This window comes from Stenella coeruleoalba (assembly GCF_951394435.1).
Source record: "Stenella coeruleoalba genome assembly, chromosome: 20".
NCBI classification, from domain to species: domain Eukaryota; kingdom Metazoa; phylum Chordata; class Mammalia; order Artiodactyla; family Delphinidae; genus Stenella; species Stenella coeruleoalba.
The window spans coordinates 4,523,265-4,548,768 of NC_137166.1; the positions used below are offsets into that span (position 1 = coordinate 4,523,265).

At 47.2% G+C, this 25,504-nt stretch overlaps 1 protein-coding gene across 4 annotated transcripts in view; it reads left to right on the top strand.

Moving 5' to 3' along the window:
- The window catches only part of MEAK7 (MTOR associated protein, eak-7 homolog), an 80,874-nt gene that overhangs the window by 39,598 nt on the left and 15,772 nt on the right, over nt 1-25,504 (top strand). For all 4 annotated transcript variants that reach the window (XM_079907047.1, XM_079907044.1, XM_079907046.1 and 1 more), the window contains exons 2-7: nt 4,402-4,579; nt 7,756-7,986; nt 8,346-8,490; nt 18,488-18,910; nt 23,301-23,419; nt 25,022-25,201. In XM_079907047.1, the coding sequence (XP_079763173.1) occupies nt 4,427-4,579; nt 7,756-7,986; nt 8,346-8,490; nt 18,488-18,910; nt 23,301-23,419; nt 25,022-25,201 (1,251 nt within the window). In that variant the 5' untranslated portion in view covers nt 4,402-4,426. The remainder of the gene's footprint in view (nt 1-4,401; nt 4,580-7,755; nt 7,987-8,345; nt 8,491-18,487; nt 18,911-23,300; nt 23,420-25,021; nt 25,202-25,504) is intronic.

The window sequence follows — 25,504 nt, forward strand, 5'->3', positions numbered from 1 at the left end:
GAAGAGGCTGTCTTTTCTCCATTGTATGTTCTTGCCTCCTTTGTTGTAAATTAGGTGCCCATATGTGCGTGGGTTTATCTCTGGGCATTCTGTCCTGTACCATTGATCTATATTTCTGTTTTTGTGCCAGTACCGTACTGTCTTGATTACTGTAGCTTTGTGGTATAGTTTGAAGTCGGGGAGCCTGATCCTTCCAACTCTGTTTTTCTTTCTCAATATTGCTTTGGCTATTCGGGGTCTTTTGTGTTTCCATACGAATTGTAATGGCATTCTAATTCTGTGAAGAATGCCATTGGTAGTTTGATAGGGATTGCATTGAATCTGTAGATTGCTTTGGGTAGTATAGTCATTTTCACAATATTGATTCTTTCAATCCAAGAACATGGTATATTTCTCCATCTGTTTATGTCATCTTTGATTTCTTTCATCAGTGTTTTATAGTTTTCTGAGTACAAATCTTTCGCCTCTTTAGGCAGGTTTATTCCGAGGTATTTTATTCTTTTTGTTGAGATGTTAAATGGGATTGTTTCCTTAATTTCTGTTTCTGATTTTTCATTGTTGGTGTATAGGAATGCCAGAGATTTCTGTGCATTAATTTTGTATCTTGCAACCTTACCAAATTCATTGATTAGCTCCAGTAGTTTTCTGGTAGCATCTTTAGGATTCTCTATGTATAGTATCATGTTATCTGCAAACAGTGACAGTTTTACTTCTTCTTTTCCAATTTGTATTCCTTTTATTTCTTTTTCTTCTCTGATTGCCGTGGCTAGGACTTCCAAAATATGTTGAATAAGAGTGGCGAGAGTGGACATCCTTGTCTTTTTCCTGATCTTAGAGGAAATGCTTTCAGTTTTTCATCATTGAGTATGATGCTTGCTGTGGGTCTGTCATATATGGCCTTTATTATGTTGAGGTAGGTTCCCTCTTTGCCCATTTTCTGGAGAGTTTTTATCATAAATGGGTGTTGAATTTTGTCAAAAACCTTTTCTGCATCTGTTGAGATTATCATATGGTTTTTATTCCTTAATTTGTTAATGTGGTGTATGACATTGATTGATTTGCATATATTGAAGAATCTTTGCATCTCTTGGATAAATCCCACTTAATCATAGTTTATGATCCTTTTAATGTGCTGTTGGATTCTGTTTGCTAGTGTTTTGTTCAGGATTTTTGCATCTATATTCATCAGTGATATTGGTCTGTAATTTTCTTTTTTTGTGATATCTTTTCCTAGTTTTGGTATCAGGGTGAAGGTGGCTTCATAGAATGAATTTGGGAGTGTTTCTCCCTCTGCAATGTTTTGGAAGGGTTTGAGAATGATTAGGTGTTAGCTCTGCTCTAAGTGTTTGATAGAATTTGCCTCTGAAGCCATCTGGTCCTGGACCTTTGTTTGGTGGAAGATTTTTAATTACAGTTAAAATTTCATTTCTTGTGATAGGTATATTTTTTATCAAAAATAGTTATATTTTTTAAGATATATTTTCTAATTCTTCCTGGTTCAGTCTTGGAAAATTGTACCTTTCCAAGAATTTGTCCATTTCTTCGTGGTTGTCCATTTTATTGGCATATAGTTCTTTGTAGTAATCTCTTGTAATCCTTTGTATTTCTGCAGTATCAATTGTGATTTCTCCTTTTTCATTTCTAATTTTATTGATTTGCATCCTCTCCCTTTTTTCCTTGATGAGTCTGGCTAAGGGTTTATCAATTTTGTTTACCTTCTCAAAGAACCAGCTTTTAGTTTTATTGATCTTTGCTCTTTTGTTTGTTTCTATTTCATTTATTTCTCCTCTGATTTTTATGATTTCTTTCCTTCTACTGACTTTGGGTTTTCTTTGTTCTTCTTTCTCTAGTTGTTTTTTTTTTTTTAAATTAATTAATTAATTAATTAATTAATTTAGGGCTGTGTTGGGTCTTCGTTTCTGTGCTAGGGCTTTCTCTAGTTGTGGCAAGCGGGGGCCACTCTTCATCGCGGTGCGCGGGCCTCTCACTATCGGGGCCTCTCTTGTTGCGGAGCACAGGCTCCAGACGCGCAGGTTCAGTAGTTGTGGCTCACGGGCCCAGTTGCTCCACGGCATGTGGGATCTTCCCAGACCAGGGCTCGAACCCGTGTCCCCTGCATTGGCAGGCAGATTCTCAACCACTGCGCCACCAGGGAAGCCCCTCTCTAGTTGTTTTATGTGTAGGGTTAGATTGTTTGAGATTTTTCTTGTTTCTTGAGGTGAGATTGAATTGCTATAGACTTCCCTGAACTGGTTTTGCTGTGTCCCATAGGTTTTGGATTGTCATGTTTTCATTGTCATTTGTTTCTATGTTTTTTTTTTTTATTTCTTCTTTGATTTCTTCAGTGATCTCTTGGTTATTTAGTAGCACACTGTGTAGTCTCCACGTATTTGTGTTTTTTACAGTTTTTTTCCTGTAATTGATTTCCAATCTCATAATGTTGTGGTTAGGAAAGATGCTTGATACGATTTCAATTTTCTTAAATTTTCTGAGGCTTGATTTGTGACCCAAGAGGTGATCTATCCTGGAGAATGTTCCATGTGCACTTGAGAAGAAAGTGTATTCTGCCACTTTTGGGTAGAATGTTCTATAAATATCAGTTAAATCTAACTGTTCTGTTGTGTCATTTAAAGCTTGTGTTTCCGTATTTATTTTCTGTTTGGACGATCTGTCCATTGGTGTAAGTGGCGTGTTAAAGTCCCCTACTATTATTGTGTTACTGTTGATTTCTGCTTTCATGGTTGTTAGCATTTGCCTTATGTATTGAGGTGCTCCTGTGTTGGGTGCATAAACATTTATAGTTGTTATATCTTCTTCTTGGATTGATCCTTTGATCATTATGTAGTGTCCTTCCTTGTCTCTTGTAACAGTCTTTATGTTAAAGTCTATTTTATTGGATATGAGTATTGCTTCTCCAGCTTTCTTTTGATTTCCATTTGCAAGGAATATCCTTTTTCCATCCCTTCACCTTCAGTCTGTATGTGTCACTAAGTCTGAAGTGGGTCTCTTGTAGACAGCATATATTTGGGTCTTGTTTTTGTATCCATTCAGCCAGTCTGTATCTTTTGGTTGGGGCATTTAATCCATTTACACTCAAGGTTGTTATTGATATGTATGTTCCTATGACCATTTTCTTAATTGTTTTGGGTTTGTTTTTGTAGATCTTTTCTTCTCTTGTGTTTCCCTCCTAGAGAAGTTTCTTTAGCATTTGTGGTAAAGCTGGTTCGGTGGTGCTGAATTCTCTTAGCTTTTGCTTGTCTGGAAAGCTTTTGATTTCTCCCTTGAATCTGAATGAGATCCTTGCTGGGTAATCTTGGTTGTAGGTTTTTCTCTTTCATCACTTTAAGTATATCCTGCCACTCCCTTCTGGCCTGCAGAGTTTCGGCTGAAAAATCAGCTGATAACGTTATGGGAATTCCTTTGTATGTTATTTACTTCTTTACTTTTTAATAAATTAATTTTATTTATTTATTTTTGGCTGCATTGGGTCTTCATTGCTGCATGCGGGCTTTCTCCAGTAGCGGCGAGTGGGGGCTACTGTTTGTTGTGGTGTGCAGGCTTCTTATTGTGGTGGCTTCTCTTTTTGTGGAGCATGGGCTCTAGGTGCACGGGCTTCAGTAGTTGTGGCATGGGGGCTCAGTAGTTGTGGCTCGTGGGCTCTAGAGCACAGGCTCAGTAGTTGTGGTGCATGGTCTTAGTTGCTCGGTGGCATGTGGGATCTTCCCGGACCAGGGCTCAAACCTGTTGTCCCCTGCATTGGCAGGTGGATTCTTAACCACTGTGCCACCGGGGAAGTCCTGATCTCACAGCTTTGGCCAACCATGATCACAGCCGTCTGAGGTTGGGCTGTGATTATTCCCATTTTACAAACGAGGAAACTGGGGCACAGAGAGTTTTGGTCGCTTGCCCAAGACCATACAGCCAGCCAGGTGGAGCCAGGATCACAAAGGGAAAAACATGTCTAATAGCACGTCTGCTCTCTAGGTGATATTTGCAGGGTGTTGATTTTTTTAAAATGTGTGTGATCATCCAGCCTTATAGATTATTTTTTCAACTCAGACTTTTAAAAAATAAATATTTAGATTGAAATCCTGATTCTTCTACATTTTAGTTACATTAGCTTAGAAACTGTTTTCGAATAAAGAAATCGACTTTTGGTTGGCAATTATGAGCAGGCCTCAGGCAGTCAGAAGAATTAGAATTGGGTTTTCCCACTTTATTTGTGTCGACCATTAATTTCTGCCACACTGAAACAACATTACATAGCTCTGACGCGTTGTAGCTGCATTTTGCAAGGAGGTCAGTATTGATTACCTTGACCATGTAATTATCAATGTTTATTTTCTGTGATGATTACCTCTTGATTTCCCTGCTAACTGGGTGTGAACTTTCCTTCTGCAGAGACTCCTGCCAGCTACCAGGACAGATGGGGAATAGCCAGAGCCTCTCGGGGCAGAGTCTCTCCCCGCGGTTTCTTCCTGCGGAGCAGGCCGAGATCGACAGATTGTTTGATGCTCTGTCGTCGGCGGAACTCCGCTCCAGTACCTCGCCCAGATCCTTCTCTCTACAGGCACTGAAGGCAAGAGTAACAGTCAGAAGTTCATGTTGAGTTTGGGGAGGGGTCAGGCCAACATTGGCTGTCTGTTCCCGTAAGACAGGTGTGGGAACACGGAGGGGTGTGTTTTCTAGAAAGGGAGAGATAGTACCTATTTTCAGCTTTGTGGGTTCCGTGGTCCGTGTTGTAGCTGCTCTGCTCAGCCTTCGTATCACAGTGTTTGGGGGACTTTTCCCACTTGAGGTTGACTAGAGGGGCTGGCCTCTTCCTGTCTCTTGAACCACTGTCGCCGGTTTCCCTCCAGACGAGTGATAGGCTGCCCTTAGCTGTATTTGTGGGTCCAATAACTGCAAAGTTTCAAGTCCACCTTGGCCTTTAGGATTCGTAAGCGTTTGACGTCCTGGGAGTTTGGTGGTTTTCCTAACAAAATAACGAAGTCTCAGAGTCAAGATTCACCTGACAACGAGTGGGAACTGCCCATTTACCCATCTTTTGGCCCCGTTCCATGGGGCTCTTAGCCACATGTTTGGGTGGTTTGGGTGCTCAGACAGAGCGAGACAACAGCAAAGAGACCTCATCAGCCCATCCCCCTGGGCAGTGGGGAGGCGGTGCAATGTGTGAAGACATTTCAGAGCCTCCTCTTTCAAATTTAGTTTTTTATCGAACTATAGTTGATTTACAACGTAGAGTTAATTTCTGCTGTACAGCAAAGTGACTCGGCTATACACATATACACATTCTTTTTTATATTCTTTTCCATTTTGGTTTCTCTCAGGATATTGAATATAGTTCCATGTACCATATAGTGGGACCTTGTTGTTTATCCATCCTATGTATAATAGTTGACATCTGCTAACCTGAAACTCCCACTCCATCCCTCCCTGACTCCCCCTCGGCCTTGGCAACCACAAGTATGACCTCTTATGTCTGTGAGTCTGTTTCTGTTTTGTAGATAGGTTCTTCTGTGCCATATTTTAGATTCCACATATAAGTGACATCGTATAGTATTTGTCTTTCTCTGTCTGACTTACTTCACTTAGTATGATAATCTCTAGGTCCATCCAATGTTGCTGCAAATGGCATAATTTCATTCTTTTTTATGGCTGAGTAGTATTCCATTGTGTATATGTACCACATCTTCTTTATGCATTCCTCTGTCGATGGACACTTAGGTTGTTTCCATGTGTTGGCCATTGTCAGTAGTGCTGCTGTGAACATAGGGGTGCAGGTATCTTTTTGAGTTATAGTTTTGTCTGCATGTATGCCCAGAAGTAGGAGTGTGGGATCATATGGTAGCTCTATTTTTAGTTTTCTGAGGAGAGCCTCCTGTTTTAGGACATGCAGAATAGGAGCGGATGGTATTGGGGATCCCCCCAACATACTCACGTTATAGTTGAGGAAACTGGCCAGGGAGGTTATTGGGGTTACAGCTTGTGTGTGTGTGTGTGTGTGTGTGTGTGTGTGTGTGTGTATCATGTGTATCTCCACTAGACCAAAAGCACCCCAGTCTGCTGGGTCGCCCACTAAGCTGGAGCAGACAGAACAAGACAGGCCACTTAGGGACTTAACTGCTGAGTTCGTGACAACGTTCACAGGTGTTTATCAAGATAAATAGGGTGGGGCTTCCCTGGTGGCGCAGTGGTTAAGAATCCTCCTGCCAGTGCAGGGGACACGGGTTTGAGCCCTGGTCCGGGAAGATCCCGCATGCCGCAGAGCAGCTAAGCCCGTGCGCCACAACTACTGAGCCTGCGTTCTACAGCTCACGAGCCACAACTACTGAGCCTGCATGCCACAACTACTGAAGCCTGCACGCCTAGAGCCCATGCTCCACAAGAGAAGCCACTGCAATGAGAAGCCCGCGCACCGCAACGAAGAGTAGCCCCCGCTGGCTGCAACTAGAGAAAGCCTGCGCGCAGCAATGAAGACCCAGTGCGGCAAAAAAAAAAAAAAAAAGATAAATATGGTGAAAAGTTGGTCAGAAAACCTTGGCAACCAAATAAAGGTTCCTTTGGGAACGAATTAGAGGTTTCTCTTCCAGTAGAACTTTGGAAACACCGACAGAAATAGGAATACTCTTTTTGAGCAATGAGGGTGGGAAACTGCTTTACAAGAAATACAGAATATTGATGTTGTCACAGACCATGTAGACACGGGAAGTTGTTACAGGAGAGTTCAGTTTTCAGACCTCGCTGATTTAGTTCATGGTTTGCTTTCTCTCCCCCTGTATTTATGATCCCTGGACAAAATCAGATTTCATGTTGGAGTTAAAGAGAAGAGGATATTTACAGAACGTTACTGGCAAGACGATTAAGAACTAGATTTTTTTCTTTTAATTTTTTGGGCTTGCTGTGTGGCATGTAGGATCTTAGTTCCCTGACCAGAGATTGAACCCATGCCCCCTGCATTGGCAGCGTGGAGTCTTAACCACTGGACCGCCAGGGAAGTCCCAAGAACTAGAGTTTTAAAATTTTAAAAAGTTTTTATTGGAGTGTAGTTGATTTACAGTGATGTGTTAGTTTCTGCTGTACAGCAAAGTGAATCAGTTACACATATATCCACTCTTTTTTAGCTTCTGTTCCCATATAGGTCATTACAGAATTTTGAGTAGTTCCCTGTGCCATACAGTAGGACCTTATTCGTTATCTATTTTATATATGGTAGTATGTATATGTCACTCCCAATCTCCCAATTTATCCTCCCCCCCCCTTTCCAATGCATACTGAGCACAAAGAACTCGGATTGATAAAGCTAGCTAATATATTTGGAAGTCCATAGTATAGAGCATGCCAATTTAGCACTACACAGACCGTATGTTCCATATGGAAATGAATTTAGACATGCAAATGACAGCTACTAGAATCTAGAATTGAGGAGATGTTGTAAGCAGAGTGAAGAGCAGACGATGGCCAGAGGCAGGAATGACACAGCCAGTCTGGGAGACTGGGAAGTCTGGAGGGCAGGATGGGAACAGATGATGGAAGAGTCGGACGGCCAAGATGAGCCACGAGCCAGGACGCGTTAGGTGTGTGGGTCCTGCGGTGTCATGATGCCCTTAGGTGGGGAGAGATGGTGCATTTGGGGATCTAGGAAGGTTATGTGCTGGTAGCAGCGGTTGGTCTTTCTCCCTTAGCTATATTTCCATCATCCTGCCTCATTTGACTGGCACCCTGTCTGACCTCTTCACCTACCTGTCCCCGCAGAGCCATGTGGGGGAAGCTCTTCCCCAAGAGATGGTCACCAGACTGTTTGAGGGCATGCGGAGGGTGGACGTGACTGGGAAGACCAAGGGGCCCAGTGAGCGCATCTCCCAGGAGCAGTTCACAGTGTCCATGTCCTACCTTTTGAAAGGAAATGCTGAGGAGAAGAGTCTCGTGATCCTGAAAATGATTTCTGCCACAGAAGGTCCTGTGAAAGCAAGAGAGGTCAAAAAGGTAAGAGGCCACCAGGCCCTTTGCAGCCATCCCAAGCAACCTTGGTATCCTTTGGTGGGGGACCTAGGACGATTAAGCAGCTGATGGAGGCATTGCGCACAAGTCCACCCCGGGGGGCGGGTACCTAGACCATGTCACTGGTTGAGGTCAGAACTCCTGGACAAAAAGGCACTGGCAATCTAGACCAGCCAAATGTGTCATTGGAAAAATGAGTAACTACCCAAGTTACATGATCTGTTCCAGATTGTGGGCCATCACAGTTGGCCTTAAGGACATGAGACACCCTTCCCCATGTTGATATGATGTAGGTCATAGGTGACAACGGAAATGCGATTAATGGTAAAATTGCGGTCTTCAAGTTTACAGAGGACCTGGTTGGCTCTGTGGCACACGTGCTAAACTACAGACAGGAGCTGAGAGGCTGGACTCAGAAGCAAGGCCCAGGCTCCCTGTCCAGGGTGCAGGTGCTGGCTGCTCAGCTGTGCTCCGAGATGAAGCTTCAAGGCAAGTGCCCTGCCTCCGTCCTTAGACCTTGGCCTTGTAGAGTGGTACCACGCCATCTCCATTACTGTAGGCTTGTACTGAACCTTTGAAGCCAGCAAATGTGGGTCTTCCAACTTTGGAGGACTATTTAGATTATTTAACCGTGGGCAGTCGTTCATAGTATTCCCTTATAATCCTTATTTCTGCAGGGTCAGTAGTGACGTCCCCACTTTCATTTCTGATGTTAGCCATTTGATTCTTCTCCTTTTTTCTTGGTCAGTCTAGCTAATGGTTTGTTCACTTTTTGTTATTTTCAAAGAGCCAACTTTTGGTTTTATGGGTTTTCTCTGTTGTCTAATCTCTATTTCATTTATCTTCATCCAAGTCTTTTCTTTCTTTCTTCTGCTTCTTTTAGATTTAGTTTGGTTTTCTTTCCTTTTTTTAAAAAGAAATTTTATTGAAGTATAGTTGATTTACAATGTTGTGTCAATTTCTGCTGTACAGCAAAGGGACTCAGTTATATATATATATATATATATATATATATATATATGAATATATACATTCTTACTCTTTTTAAAAAATATTTATTTACTTTTGGCTGCATCAGGTCTTAGTTGCAGCACGCAGGATCTTTCATTGCAGTGTGCGGGCTTCTCTCTAGTTGTGGCACATGGGCTCAGTAGTTGTGGCACGTGGGCTTAGTTGCCCCACGGCATGTGGGTTCTTAGTTCCCTGACCAGGGATTGAACCAGAGTCACCTGCATTGCAAGACCTGCATTGCAAGTGATTCTTAATCACTGGACCACCAGGGAAGTCCCTATATTATTATTCTTTTCCATTCTGGTTTGTCACAGGATATTAAATGTAGTTCCCTGTGCCATACAGTAGGACCTTGTTTATCCATCCTATATATACTAGTTTGCCTCTGCTAATCCCAAACTCCCAATCCTTCCCTCCCCTCCCCTACCTCCCCCTTGGCAACCACAAGTCTGTTCTCTATGTCTGTGAGTCTGTTTTTGTTTCATAGATATGTGTCATATTTTAGATTCCACATATAAGTGATATCATATGGTATTTGTCTTTCTCTTTCTGACTTACCTTTCTTAGTATGATAATCTCTAGGTCCCTCCATGTTGCTGCAAATGGCATTCTTTCATTCTTTTTTATGGCTGAGTAATATTCCATTATATATATCTGCCACATCTCCTTTATCCATTCATCCGTCCATGGACATTTAGGTTGTTTCCATGTCCTGGCTCTTGTAAATAGTGCTGCGGTGAACACTGGGGTACATGTGTCTTTTTGAATTATGGTTTTCTCAGGGTGTATGCCCAGTAGTGGGATCGCTGGGTCATATGGTAGTTCCATTTTTAGTTTTTTAAGGATCCTCCATACTGTTCTCCACAGTGGCTGTACAATTTACATTCCCATGAACAGTGCAAGAGGGTTCTCTTTTCTCCGCACCCTCTCCAGCATTTATTGATTTTAGATTTTCTGATGCTGGCCATTCTGACTGGTGTGAGGTGGTACCTCATTGTAGTTTTGATTTGCATTTCTTTAATAATTAGCGACCTTGAGCATCTCTTCTCTTTTTGGCCATCTGTATGTCTTCTTTGGAGAAATGTCTGTTTACGGCTTCTGCCCATTTATGAATTGGGTTGTTTGTTTTTTTTTGTTGTTGAGTTGTATGAGCCATTTGTATATTTTGGAAATTAAGCCCTTGTTGGTCATATCATTTGCAAATATTTTCTCCCAGTCTGTAGGTTGTCTTTTTGTTTTGTTTATGGTTTCCTTTGCTGTGCAAAAGCTTTTAAGTTTGATTAGGTCCCATTTGTTTATTTTGGCTTTTATTTCTATTGCCCTGGGAGCCTGACCTAAGAAAACATTGGTATGATTTATGTCAGAGAATGTTTTGCCTATGTTCTCTTCTAGGAGTTTTATGGTGTCTTGTCTTGTATTTAGGTCTTTAAGTAATTTTGAGTGTATTTTTGTGTGTGGTGAGAGGGTGTGTTCTAACTTCACTGATGTAAAATGCAGCTGTGCAGCTTTTCCAGCACCACTTGCTGAAGAGACTGTCTTTTCTCCATTGTATATTCTTGCCTGCTTTGTTGAAGATTAATTGGCCGTAGGTGTGTGGGCTTATTTCTGGGCTCTGTCTTCTGTTCCATTGATCTATATGCCTGTTTTTGTGCCAATATCATGCTGTTTTGATTACTGTAACTTGGTAATATTGTCTGAAGTCTGGGAGGGTTATGTCTCCAGCTTTGCTCTTTTTCCTCAGGATTGCTTTGACAATTCTGGGTCTTTTATGGTTCCATATAAATTTTATTATTATTTGTTCTATTTCTGTGCAAAATGTCATGGGTAATTTCATAGGTATTGCATTATACCTATAGATTGCTTTGGGTAGTATGGCCATTTAAACAATATTCTTCCAATCTAAGAGCATGGGATATCTTTCCATTTCTTTGAATCATCTTTTAAAAAATAAATAGTTAATTAATTTATGGCTGTGTTGGGTCTTTGTTGCTGCACACGGTCTTTCTCTAGTTGTGGCAAGCCAGGGCTGCTTTTCATTGTGGTGCATGGGCTTCTCATTGTGGTGGCTTCTCTTGTTGCAGAGCACGGGCTCTAGGCATGCGGGCTCAGTAGTTGTGGCCTGCGAGCTCAGTAGCTGTGGCTTGTGGGCTCTAGAGTTCTAGTAGTTTTTGTGTGGAGTCTTGAGGGTTTTCTATATATATTATCATGTCATCTGTGTATAATGATAATTTTACCTCCGCCCTACCAAGTTGAATACCTTTTATTTCTATTTCTTGTCTGATTGCTGTGGCTAGGATTTCCAATGCTATGTTGAAAAGAAGTGGTGAGAGTGGTCACCCTTGTCTTGTTCCAGATTTTAGCAGGAAGGCTTTCGGCTTTTCACCATTGAGTATTATGTTGGCTGTGGGTTTGTCATAAATAGCTTTTATTATGTTGAGATACGTTCCCTCTATACCCAATTTTGTAAGGGCTTTTATCATGCATGGGTGTTGAATTTCATCATATGCTTTTTATGCGTCTATTAAGACGATCATGTAGTGTTTGTCCTTTCTTTTGTTGATGTGGTATATCATGTAGATTGATTTGAATATGTTGAACCATCCTGGTGATCCTGGGATGAATCCAACTTGGTTGTGGTGTATGACTTTTTTAATGTGTTGTTGGATTTGGTTTGCTAATAATTCGTTGAGAATTTTTGCATCTATATTCATCAAAGGTATTGGCCTGTAATTATCTTTTTTGGTAGTGTCTTTGTCTGCTTTTGGTATCAGGGTGATAGTGTCTTCATAGAATGTCTTTGGGAGTGTTCCTTCCTCTTCAGTTTTTTGGAAGAATTTGAGAAAGATCAGTATAAGTTCTTCTTTGTATGTTTGGTAGAATTTGCCTGTGAAGCCATATGGTCCTGGAATTTTATTTTAGGCAGGTTTTGTTTTGTTTGCTGTTTTTTTTTTTTTTTTTTTTAACAGGTTTGATTTCTTTTCTAGTGATTGGTCTGTTTAAGTTGTCTCTTTCTTTGTGATTCAGTTTTGATGGGTTATATGTTTCTAGAAAGTTGTCCGTTTCTTGGAGGTTGTCAGATTTGTTGGCATATAATTGTTCATAGTATTCACTCAGGGTTTTTTGTGTTTCTGTGGTATCTGTTGTGATTTCCCTTCTTTCATTTCTTATTTTGTTTATTTGGGTCTTCTCTCTTTTCTTTTTGGTGAGCCTGGCCAAAGGTTTGTCAATTTTGTTTACCCTTTCAAAGAAACAGCTCTTGGTTTTATTGATTTTTTTGTTTGTTTTTTAATCTCTCTTATATTTATTTCATTTCTGATCTTTATTATCTTTCCTTTGCTTTATTATCTTTTCCTTTAGGTTTTGTTTGTTCTTTTCCTAATTTTTTTAGGTAGTGTGTTAGGTTGTTTATTTGAGATATTTGTTGCTTTTTTAAAAAAATATATTTAGTTTTGGCTATGCTGGGTTTTCATTGCTGCGCGCGGGCTTTCTCTAGTTGTGGCGAGCGGGGGCTACTCTTTGTTGCAGTGCGCAGGTTTCTCATTGCAGTGGCTTCTCTTTGTTGCGGAGCACAGGCTCTAGGCACGCGGGCTTCAGTAGCTGTGGCACACGGGCTCAGTATTTGTGGCTCGCGGGCTGTAGTGCACAGACTTTGTAGTTGTGGCACACAGGCTTAGTTGCTCTGTGGCATGTGGGATCTTCCCGGACCAGGGCTCGAACCCGTGTCCCCTGCACTGGCAGGCAGACTCCCAACCACTGCACCACCAGGGAAGTCCCAAGGTATTTGTTTCTTAAAGAAGGCCTGTATCACTATGAACTACCCTCTAAGAACTGCTTTTGCTACATCCCATAGTTCTTGTATGGTTGTGTTTTCATTGTCATTTGCTCAAGGTATTTTTTAATTTCTTCTTTGATTTCATCATTGACCCATTGGGTTTTAAAAATTATTTTTATTTTTGGCTGCATTGGGTCTTCGTTGCTGCGTGTACGCTTTCTCTAGTTGTCGTGAGTGGGGGCTACTCTTCGTTGCAGTGCACGGGCTTCTCATTATGGTGGCTTCTCTTGTTGTGGAGCAGGGCTCTAGGCTCGTGGGCTTCATTTGTGGCATGTGGGCTCAGTAGTTGTGGTGCACGGGCTTAGCTGCTCTGCAGCATCTGGGATCTTCCTGGACCAGGGCTCGAACCCATGTGTCCCCTGCCTTGGCAGGCAGATTCTTAACCACTGCGCCACCAGGGAAGCCTGACCCATTGTTTTTTTAGTAGCATGTTTAGCCTCTATGTAATTGTTTTTTTCTTGTTTCTTTTTCTGTGGTTGAGTTTTAGTTTCATGCTTTTGTGGTCAGAAAAGATGCTTGAAATAATTTCTTTACTCTTAAATTTGTTGAGGCTTGTTTTGTGCCCAAGTGTGTGGTCAATCCTAGAAAATGTTCTGTGTGCACTTGAAAAGAATGTATTTTTTTTTAGATGTAATGTCCTGAAGATATCAATTAAGTCTAACTGTTCTAATGTATGATTTGGGACCTCTGTTGCCTTATTGATTTTCTGTCTCAAAGATCTATTCATTGATGTGAGTGCGGTGCTAAAGTCTCCTACTATTACTATATTCCTGTCAGTTTCTCCCTTTATGTCTGTTAGTATTTGTTTTCTGTATTTGGGTGCTCCTATATTGGGTGCATATATGTTGACAAATGTAATATCCTCTCCTTGTATTGATCCTTTTATTATACAGTGTCCTTCTTTATCTTTTTTTATAACCTTTGTTTTAAAGTCTTTTTTGTCTGATATGAGTATTGCGACCCCTGCTTTCTTTTCATTTCTGTTTGCATGCAGTATCTTTCTCCATCCCCTCACTTTTAATACACGTGTGTCCTTTGCCCTAAAGTGGGTGTCTTGTAGGCAGCATGTTGTAGACTCTTGTTTTTTATCCAATCTACCACTCAGTGTCTTTTGATGGGAGCATTTAGTCCATTGACATTAAGGTAATTATTGATAGATATATATTTATTTCCATTTTAAACCTTGTTTTCCTGTTGATTTTATATTCTTTTGTCCCTTTTTCTTTTGTGCTTTTCTTTTGTATTATGCTTATAGTTTTTTCTTTTTGATTTTTGTGAGTCTGTTGTATGTTTTTGATTTGTGGTTGCCCTGTTTTTCAAGTATATTAACCCCTTCATTTATCTACTTGCTTTAGACTAGTAGTCACTTAGGCTCAAACACATTCTAGAAAAATAATTGTGATTTTTCTCTTTCCTATAGCTTCTTACTACTTTTCTATTTAGAGAAGACCTTTCAATATTTCTTTTAGGATAGGTTTAGTATTGCTGTATTTTTTTTAGCTTTTGCTTGTCTGAGAAATTCTTTCTTTCTCCTTCTGTTCTAAATGATCATCTTGCCGGGTAGTGTCCTAGGTTGCAGATATTTCCCTTTCAGGACTTTGGATATATCTTGCCACTCCCTTCTGGCCTGCGACGTTTCTGTAGAGAAATCAGCTGACAGCCTTATGGGGGTTCCCTTGTCGTTAACTCTGTGTTTCTCTCTTGCTGCCTTTAGAATCCTCTTTCTCATGTTTAACTTTTGGTATTGGTGTGGGTCTTCCCGGGTTTGTCTCGTTCAGGACCCTCTGTGTTTCCTGTATCTGCATATCTGTTTCCTTCTTTAGCTTTGGGAAGTTTTAAGCCATCATTTCTTCAAATACATTTTCAGTCCCCTTTTCTCTTTCTTCTCCTTCTGGGATCCCTATTATGTGTAGATGGGCATGCTTTACATTCTCCCATAGGTCTCTTGGATTGCTTTCATGTTTTTCACTTGGCTTTCTGTCTGATGTCCTGATTGGATGATTTCCTTTACTGTATCTTCCAGATCACTTATTCGTTCTTCTGCATTATTTATTCTGCTATTCATAGCCTTTGGTTCTGCTTTTGTCTCAGCAAATGAATCTCCTAATGTTTCTTGACTCCTCCTTATAGTTTCTAGTTCCTTTTTAGTTATCTGCATTTCTATTGATAGCCTTTCTTAGTTCCTTCAGTATTTTCATTATCTCCTTTTTGAACTTGGTATCTATTAGACTGAAGAGACCTGTTTCATTGTTCTTTCAGGGGAATTCTCTCGATATTTTAATTGGGAGTGGTCCCTCTGCTTCTTCATTTTACTTGTATTTCTCTTGCTCTGTGAGTTTAGGAGAAACAATTACCTACTGTGGTCTCGGTGGGCTATTTTTATGTGGGAGCGTCCCTGCGTAGCCTGCATGGGTTTAGTATTTTTTTGGTGCAAGGACTGTTTTCAGTATGGATGCCTGCTGCCTCTTTCCTCAGCGTGTGCTGGCTGTTATCCCCTTGATAGGAGGTGCGACTAGTGTTGCGATGACCAGAGCCAGCACTGGCCAGTGAGTGGGGACTCGTCTTCCCTCTGTGGTTATCACTGCCCTGTCCAGGGCAGGGTCTGCTCTCTAGTTGTTGGTGTAGAAGCCCCTAGCTCTGTTTCTGATCTGCAGTGCAAGAATAGGCGGGACTGGAGCGCTCCCACTGGGAGAGGAGCCACGGAGTATTGCTGTGCTGGAGCTGTTCCCCTGTGAGTGTGTCGCCTTTCACCTGCTGTGCGGGCTCACCGAGTACACTGTTGTTGGCACTGCCCTCAGCCCCACCTCAGCTCTGGGTGTGCTGGCAGGCAGCCCTGGTGCCTCTCAGGCTTTGTTTTCACAAGGCCACCAGCGCAGATCCACTGAAGTCAGGTCCCAGGACTGCAGTCGTTACATACCTGGACCCACTATGGGAGCTGTGGATGCAGCCCAGACCCTGGCCCAGCCCAGCCCCCGCGTGTACGCGCCCACAAAGCCCACAGCTGCTGAGGCCAGACCCGTCCCAGCTGCGGGAGCACCAGTTGTCCGTTTGGTTGTTCCACAGGCATTGAATTTACAAAGTCGGCCGTGGAGGTATAAATCCAAGGTTCACGCAGCCGTGGGGAGAGATTTCAGCTCCGCTTCCTAAGTCACACGGCCTGTGGGCCTCAGCTGTGATTTCAGCCCCACCTGTGCGTATGGGCAACCCACTGCTGTCTGCTTCTGGGGGCACAGGGCAGTGGCTGGGGCACACGAGCCTGCCCAGGCAGGAGGGGACCGGGGTGGCCGGGGTGTGTGACCTGCCTGGGCAGGAGCCTGTCCTGGAGCCTGCGTAGGCAGGAGCCGGTGGGTGGGGAAAGAGGCTGCGATGGCAGCCCCGCCTCTACCTTGGCCACTTAACAACGGCGCCCGGGGTTCTTAACAATGGCGGCCCGGGGTTCTTCCGCAAACACTCCTGGTTGCTGCGCCCCACGCTCCAGCCCCTTCAGGCGTCTCTGCACAGCCAACAGCAGTCCTCTCCCTGGGTCTGTCCCCTAAACCCCGTATTACAGCCCCCAGCCCCCACCCATACCAGCGGACGTGCGTCTCAGGCTGGGGCACACAGGGCGGTGGCACAGCCATCCGTGTAGGTCTGTGTCTGTCCTGCCCGCCACTAACTGGCTGCCGTGCTCTCCTCCAAGCCGCTGAAGCTCCCTTTCTGTCCCGGCCGATCTCCCCACCGGTGAGGCTTCCCTGGGTGCGGGAACCTCTCCTGTCCTTCAGCTCCACCCCCCCAGGGGCACAGGTCTCGTCCCACTTCCTCTATTGTTTTTTTCCTTTGTCCTGCCCAGTTACTTGGAGATCTTTCTTGTCCTTTGAGGTGTTTGAGATCTTCTGCTAGTTTTCTGAGAGCATTGTTCCATTCATAGATGTATTCTTGATGTTTTCGTGGGAAGAGGTGAGTTCCACGTCCCACTACTGACCATCTTGATTCTGATCGCTAGTTTGATTTTCTTTTTTTCATTTCTCAAGTTAGAAGTTTAGGTTATTGATTTGAGATCTCTCTTCTTTTTCATATAGGCATTTATGACTATAAATTTCCCTCTAAGCACTGTTTTAGCTGAAGCCCATAAGTTTTGGTATATTGTGTTTTTGTTTTCATTCATCTCAGTTTTTTCTTTCTTTTTTTTAAAAAAATTATTTATTTATTTATTTATGTGGTCGTTCTGGGTCTTAGTTGTGGCAGGTGGGCTCCTTAGTTGAGGCTCGCCGGCTCCTTAGTTGTGGCCTGTGAACTCTTAGTTGTGGCATGCTTGTGGGATCTAGTTCCCTGACTAGGGATTGAACCTGTGTCCCCTGCATTGGGAGCGTGGAGTCTTATCCACTGCGCCACCAGGGAAGTCCCCATCTCAGTATTTTCTAACTTCCTTCATGATTTCTTCTTTGGCCTGTTGGTTGTTTAGAGGTATAGTCTTTAATTTCTATGTGTTTGTGAAATTCCCAAATGGCCTTGTTACTGATTTGTAATTTCATTACATTGTGGTTGAAGAACATACATGACATGATTTCAGTTCTTTTCAATTTATTGAGGCATGTTTTATGGCCTAACATATGGTCTGTTCTGGAGAATATTCCAGGTACACTTGAGAAGAATATATATTCTGCTGTTGTTGGCTGAGAAACAGTATATAATTAAATTTACTTGCGATTTTAAAATACCTTGTGGTGAATCTCTTTGCAAAGTAGATTCGTTTTATAAAAGTGTTACTGTTTTATTATAAAGCTGGATTTTTAAACACAGTTTGAAAAATTAAGTGAGGTATTTGGAACTTGGAAAGAATAATGACATCATATACTATATAATACTGTTATATATATATACACACATATATACGTGTGTATATGTACGTATATACATATATATGAATGAAGTACCGACAGCTCGTCTCTTGGTATCACCTCCATGTCACCTCTGTTCTTAGTAGATAAGAGATGGAAATCAGAACGATGGGTGCTGGTCGGAAACAATTAAGTATAATTTGCAGTTAATGATATCCGTTCTCCCCAGATAAACTAGAGGGGTGCCCAGGAAGTAACCAACCACTACCCTGCCATAGCTGGAGGACAGCACACTTTCTAAATCCTTTGCAAATGATTTTGTTAGGACTAGTGGCTTTTGGTGTAGCCCTCTCAGGAGGGATTGCTGGGGAGTCTTGGGGCCCTGGGGTGAGGGTGTAGCTGTCTCCTGTGTCTCTGAAATGCAGCTTGGAGCAGAGAGAAAAGATAAGAGTGTCGATATTGAATTGTTTAGATGAGCACTGTCCGATAGAGACAGAATGTGAACTCCAAAGCCAACCACATATGAAATTTTACGTATTTCAGTAGCCACATGGAAATACCAAAAAGAAACAAGTGAAATTAATCTTAAGAATATGTCCAAAGTATACTTTAACATTCGCAATCAATGTAAAGAAAAATGAGATATTTTACGTTCATTTTCTTTTTCACGCCAAGCCTTGGGGTGAAATGGGGTGTGCATTTTACACTTACTGTGCATCTCAATGCAGACGAACCACGCGTGCCTCCCCCGCTGGACAGAGCAGGTTTAGGTAAGTAGAGAAAAGGCGATGTCCTCACCCACTAATACTGTTTTCTCCTCCCCTAGGCGGTGAGAAGCCTCTGGGGCCTCAGCGGCTGGAATGTGACCGCACCACAATTGAGGACTGGGTGTTCAGGGCTCCCCACGTGGCCACGTTTCTGAGCGTGGTCATCCACCAAGGCTTCCTCCTCCTGGGCTCGTCCCTCGATCTGGCCACCCTGGTCCCCGAGCGCCAAGTCGACCAGGGACGGGAGTTTGCGAGCGTCCTGGATGTCCTGTCCGTCATCTACATCAACTCCCACCTGCCCAGGGAGCAGAGGAACCACTGGCGCCTGCTGTTCTCATCCGAGCTCCACGGGCACAGCTTCGCCCAGCTCTGCGGGCGCATCACACACTGCGGGCCCTGCGTGGTGCTGCTCGAGGACCACGACGGCCATGTGTTCGGTGGCTTTGCTTCCTGCTCCTGGGAGGTCAAACCTCAGTTTCAAGGTGAGTCTTGGCCACCAAAACCCCACACGGTAGCACCAGTGCTCGTTCCAAGTTCTGGTCAGACGGCTGCTGTGTGGAGACCTCCGAGCCCGCCAGGGGATGTGCGTGTTTCTTCCATCTCCTCCCGCAAGCGTTTTGCGAGACGTGTTTGGGGGGATAGTGAAACGGGGTGTTTCTTTATGATGGTTTAACTTCATGGATTTCCTTATAGATTCTGGCTGCAGGGTCAGGTAAGCAGGACAGCTGTCCTCACCCCTGGCCTTCAGGTGAGGAAACAGCGGATCAGCATTAAACGATGCCAGGTCCTGACCGCGGGCGAGGCTGGGCCGTAGGTGCTGCATAGGGGACTGGGAGATACCGGCTCTTGCAGGTGGGGTGTGTTTTCTCGGAGGACCGTCTTCCTTTCCTGGAACCCCCTGTGTGGGTCTGCTTTGCTGCTTCTGCCCGTAGTTTTTCGGTTTTGTGATTTTGCTGGAGATTGGAAGCTCTTTGCTAGACCTTGAATGCCCTGGATCAAAGGCCCTGATGAAATACTTCCCTTCCTCAAAGAACTACTCTGATAAACGCTCTTAAAGGACTCTTTTTGAAAACGCTCATCTGTCAGTGGGCTGTTCTCGTACTCAGAGGTGAACCTGTCTTCCCAGGATTGATGTCACGGTGTGTCCCCTGGGACCTGCCCCGGGCTGCCCGAGTCTCTGTTCTCAGAAGGTCTCCTGGGGGCCAACAGCTGTGAGATGGAGGCCTTTTCCTAGTGGCTCTGAGCAGCTGGATACAGGCCTGTCATCACTCCCCTCAGCTAAATGGCGCAGCCTGGCCGACGCAGTTCCGGGGAGAGTCCCTCCCAGTGAGGGCGCGAGGCTAACACCCTCCCTGGCTGGGTCAGTGGAAGGGAGAACCCAGGGTCCTGAGATGCGAAATACGGGGGAGAAAGGCCACGTGCTCCTCTGGGATGGGGGCTGCACATCGTAGCCAGACAGCTGTCAGCTGCATCCACCTTGCCTGCGTCCCCGCTCCCTCTTCTCTCCACCCCACTCTCACCTGCATTGCTGCGGGTGCCTTCTGCCTGGCCCTCGCCTCCTGGTCTCACCCGTCCAGTTCATTTGCCACATCCCGGCCCACCTGCCGTGGTGCTTGTGCCCTGGAGACCCTTGGACGGACCCCCCGTGCACTCAGAATGGTGAATCCTTATCTCCAGCCTCACGACCTCTCCTGTGCCCTGGGCCCTGGGCTCAGTCTCACTGAATTACCCAGAGTTTCCAGAACAGGCCACGCTCTCATCTCAGGACTGGCACATGCTGCTTTTTCTCCCTCTTCCACCTGTGCACAGTCAGCTCCTTGTCGGGACTCAGCCCAGGGTCACCTCCTTCAGGAAGCCTTCCCGACCACACGAGTGCCAGCTACTCCCCGCGGTCCTCTACGGGACTGCACGCTTCTGGAATTGTTCCCATCTTCCTTGCACCAGGGAAGCTTCTGCTGGTTGGGGAGCCGTGTCCAGGTGCAGAGGTGCCATTACAGGAGGGCTTTTAGCAGTGGTGGGGTGGGTGGAAGGGACCATGGTGTGAAGGCTGGGTGCCTTCATCCCCGAGATCCTGTTGCTTCCAGGGTTTGGTTCTCTCTAGGTTTTAGATTGTTCTAGATCTTTAATCCAGCTGTTGCTACCAGCCCTTCCCCACTGTGTCAGGGTCCCTTAAGACCACCCACATATCAGTGAGTCGCTAGGAGGACTCGGGGACGCAGCACAGCGCTGTCATCACAGCTGATCTATTACAGTGAGAGGATGCAGAGCACGATCAGCTCAGAGGCTGGGTAGGGGTTGGGAGGGTGAAGTCCGGGGGAACCAGGCTCCAGCATCCTCTCTAGTGGGGTCGCACAGGACGCGCTAAATTCCCCCAGCCGCGAGCTGTGACAGCACGTGTGCAGCGTCGTCCATCAGGGACGTGTTAGAGGTTCAGCGCCCAGGGTCTTTACTGGGGGGACTGGTCACACGAGCACTCTCTGCCTGGCATGCACCCAAACCCCAGACTCGCAGGAGGACAGCAGGAGTCCGGCACCAACACCCCCGTCTGTACACACGGCCTAGGCACAGGGAGCTGCTCATCAGTCTTGGGAGGGGGGGACCCTCCCCAAATCCACCTTCCCAGACGCCAGCCAAGGGCTGACCTTGGAAGGCGGCCCTTCTGGGGACCCCAGTCTCAGGCCTGGGCTTCCACACACCCAGGTCTCTCTGTCACGGTGTCACGGGGAGGGGCTCTGGGGGGGTGACGGGCTGGGTCTCTGTGTGGTTGGAGGATGTGGAAAAACCCTGAGAATCATTATTATAGACGGAACTTCCGCTTCTTCCAGCTCCTTTAGTATTAACTCCAGGTCAGCTCTGCTGCGTCTTCATGTTTTATTAACAAGCAGAATTCATCTTCTTGAAGAAAGGGGGAAAAATGAGATTACCATGTTTTCAAACTTGAGCTCATTCTGTTCTGAAGCGTGAGGACAGAATTCCAGCAGGGGGCAGCCTAGCATCACAGATTCCAGTCAAGTTCAGGGCGTTCCTGTCCATTTGTCCCGGGAAACAATCACTCCGAGTATCTGAGCCTTGAGTATTTGAGCCTTGTGACAGCCGCTGGGTCACTTCATTTTCGGCTCTGTCGTCCAGGGGGCAGCTACAGGCCCGCAGCTCTGAGCTGAGGCCGGCTCTGTCCTGGGCAAGTTGCTTACCCTCTCTGGGCCTCCGTTCCCCAGAACCACAGGAATGGCAGCTTGTAACCCACTGGGCGATGGGTGGTGGTGTCACTGTGAGAGTTGGGTGAGGAGCCCCTCTGTGGAAGTGATGTTTTTACGGGTCTTATGACTCCTTGGTCCTTGCCCTGCACCCTCGAGGGTCATCTTCCCCACGGGGCCCTTCTCTCTGGGCACAGACCGGAGGATGGACTAGAGTGGGGTCCGTTGTAGCCAAGGGGCCCACGCTTTGTGGCCCCATCACCTCACTTAGCATCCGGGACCCAGTAAATGTTGGTTGACAGGCAGCCTTAGGATGGCAAGGCAAAGTGATGCTTAGGCCCAGTGCCCGGGGCCACAGGTGGGACCAGGCAATTCCTTGAGGCTAAACCCAACCTTCTGAGGCACATGGACTCAAGCCGGAGTCTTAAGCCTGGAGGGGAGCCCTGTGCCACCTGGTCCCGGTGACCTCCCCAGGCTCACCTCCCCCTTTCCCCAACCAGGGCTCACACCCTGCACTATAGCCGAGGGCCCTGCTGTTTCCCCCATGCCCTGCGGGGTCCCTCCTCCCTGAGTGGCTCTCACCCAACCGTCTGCACCTCAGGACGTCCTTCCCGACTTTGGGAGAGCTAAGTCCCCGCAGAGGCCCGAGCGTCACTGGTCCTGACTCGGCAGGTCCAGGCCCATCTGTGGCCGAGGGCTGTCCTCCCCAAGGCCCCTCTGGGGCTCAAAGCCCCCTTCCTGTCCGCCCTCCACATTCGGGCTCCCTGGAGCTTCCTGGAGCGTCCTTCCCACCTGACGAATGGCCCCACCCCCAAGTACCTGAGCTCGGTCCTGTGTCAGGTGCCCTCACGCTGTCACCGTCAAGGGGCGGTCCTTCCGGCCAAGGTCTCACAGCTGTGGGCCTCATGCTGTCACCGTCGAGGGGCGGTCCTTCCGGCCAAGGTCTCACAGCTGTGGGCCTCATGCTGTCACCGTCGAGGGGCGGTCCTTCCGGCCAAGGTCTCACAGCTGTGGGGAGCATCCCTGGTCTGGCTCTGGCCTAGCCGGGAGTTCCCTTGGTGAGGTGCAGCCTCCGTCCCCTCCCTAGCGAGTGCGTCGGGGAGGGCAGGAGTCTCTGAGCTGGAGGGTGCTGTTCATTTCCAGGATTTTGACCGGTACCTTCTCTGCGTGGTGGCATGCCCACTCCTGTGCCCGGGCAAAGGCAGAGGGTCCCCTTTCCCTGCGTGTCCCCGCCCCTCCCTGTGGGCGGCTGTGTCTGCAGGCACCCTGCCTTCTCCGCGCTGCGTGATGTGCCTGCTTGAGGCCACGTGAGTGCCCAGCCAATACGTGGAGTGGCCGCCTGCCCCTTGCTCCTTGGTTGAGACGAGGCTGCTCTTGCTGACTCTGGGGCGGTGGGGCAGGGCTCCCATCTCCCCGGGAGAGCGCTAACAGGTGTTCCCAGCAAGCAGATGTCACATTCCTTTGTAACGGTCACCCGCAGCTCATCCTACGGTCCCGGGCTCCGCCCGCTGGCCGGCCGGCCCTGCCCCCAATGCACAGGAGCCCTGCGCACGCCGAGGACCCGAGGGCAGCCCTTCCTGCTCAGCCATCCGAGCCACGGCCCGTTTCCATTTCCTGCTTCTCCCCGTGCCCAGCGCCGATGGCTGACCTTGCTGCTTTTTGCTCTGATCGATTTCAGGGGATGACAGGTGCTTCCTGTTCTCCATCTCCCCCAGCATGGCCGTGTACACCTCCACGGGCTACAATGACCACTACATGTACCTGAATCAAGGGCAGCAGACCATCCCGAATGGACTGGTAAGGACTTGGGCGGGCAGGGCACGTCCCCCCCGTGGTGATGCACTGACCCCGACGTGCCCGGGGACACTCCGCCCTGCGTCAGGGCAGCCGTACGTGCTCAGTTCGTTCTGCCCGAGTCTCAGGGTGGTGATGCGATGAGCGACAACGAGGACAGAATTTCTCTCGTGGAAAAAAGGGGCCTCTATTGGGGCATTTCCGGGGTTTGTGTGCAAATGACAGAGTCGCCCAGTGTTCCTGGCCGTCAGGTGGTTGGTCTGTGGCCTTCATGGCTGGAGATGCTGCCCTGCCTGGGGTACCACCCGGGCACGGGGCCGGGGCTGGGCTCCCCAGACCCTTTGGACCCACGGGGGGTTGTCTGCTCTGTGCTCCAGCCGGAGCACAGGAAGAAGAGGACGTGGGGGAAGGCCGGGGGCGGTGGTGGGGACGGGCGCCCGCACAGATGCTTAGCTTGGGTGAGAAATGTGTGTCCTGGCAGCACCAGCCTATTTCTTTCCCCTGCTTCTTAAAAAGCCCCTCTCGGGAAATTCCAGCCCTGTCTCTGCAAAGCCAAGGGCCGGGGGGGCTGGTCCATCTTGTCGGTGTGGAGAGGGCCCTGTGCTCCTTCCCAGGCTCACTGTGAGGCTCCCACGGGGCCACCTGATGACCCCGGACGCCTTTCAGAAAGGGGCTTCCCTGGTGGCGCAGTGGTTGAGAGTCCGCCTGCTGATGCAGGGGACACGGGTTCGTGCCCCGGTCCGGGAGGATCCCACATGCCGCGGAGCGGCTGGGCCCGTGAGCCATGGCCGCTGAGCCTGCACGTCCGGAGCCTGTGCTCTGCAATGGGAGAGGCCACAACAGTGAGAGGCCTGTGTACCGGAAAAAAAAAAAAAGAAAGGTCAGTTTGGTGATGACAGGGGCGAGGGCCTTGGCCTCAGGAGCAGCACCCAGTGGGTCTCGGTGGTGGTCAGTAATCGGCCCGAGGGGAGAAGCAGCCCCGAGGTTAGCTGCGTTTCCTGCCCTGGTCTCTTGCTCTGGCGTTAGCTTCAGGCTCTCCGGGCCCGGGGCGGGGAGGCACTGTTGGAGAGGGAAAGGGATCAGAGAGGTTGAACAGCAGTCTGTTCCCATCGGCCGCTGGCTCAGAGCCGGCCGTGTGCCGAGTGGTTCCCGCCTTCCCGGGGCTGCCTCCTCCTTTCCCTCCCTGCTGTGCTGAGTGAACGACCTGCCTGCTTGAGCACCGGGTCCTGGGCCGGGTACGGATCGGCATCCCTGTCCGGGAAGTGCTGTGTAGACCTCTCCCCTTATTTTACCGATTGGGGTCTCTAGGCCTGAGGGCCTGTATTCTTTTGTCCTCTCTTGTCCCTTGTGTTTCCTGCCAGTGCAGCCCCGTGAGAAGGGGCCATGGCGTACGAGTCAGGACACCTTGATGAGTGTTCTAGGAACTTGTCATGGGATACTTAAATTGTATCAATCTGTGAATGTGTATTTCACAGTTAAAAAAAAAAAAAAGAAAGGAAGAAAATTGCGTTCACTTCTCATACGCCCCGGTGGCATGACGGCCGGGGTGGGCTTCAGGTGTCTGGTGCTCCAGACCGAGGCGGTGCTATGCCCCTCCCTCCGCAGGGCATGGGAGGGCAGCACAATTATTTTGGCCTGTGGATCGATGTCGATTTCGGGAAAGGACACAGCAAGGCCAAGCCCACATGCACCACGTACAACAGCCCTCAGCTCTCGGCCCAGGAGGACTTCCGGTTCGAGAAGATGGAGGTGTGGGCAGTGGGAGATGCTTCGGTGACACAGCTGGTGAGCATGGGGGCGTTTCTCCCCTTTCTCGGCTTTGTCCCTTTTACTCCTCCATCTGGAGATGGTTTATTCCAGTTTGTTTCCAGCAGCCGTTGCTGGCCAGAGGGATGCCAGTGGGTGCACAGCAGAGCAGAGGATGCTGTCTGGGGTCTGTGGAGGTTTATTAGAAAGAACCGCCCCAGGGAGGTGGGATCCCGGGGGAGTGGGGACTTGTCTGCAAGATGAGGAGGGTCTGGGGTTCCTTCCAGTTCCGGGGTTTGACGGTGAGTCGCCGTTGGGGCCCCTGCGTCTTGTCACCTCCCA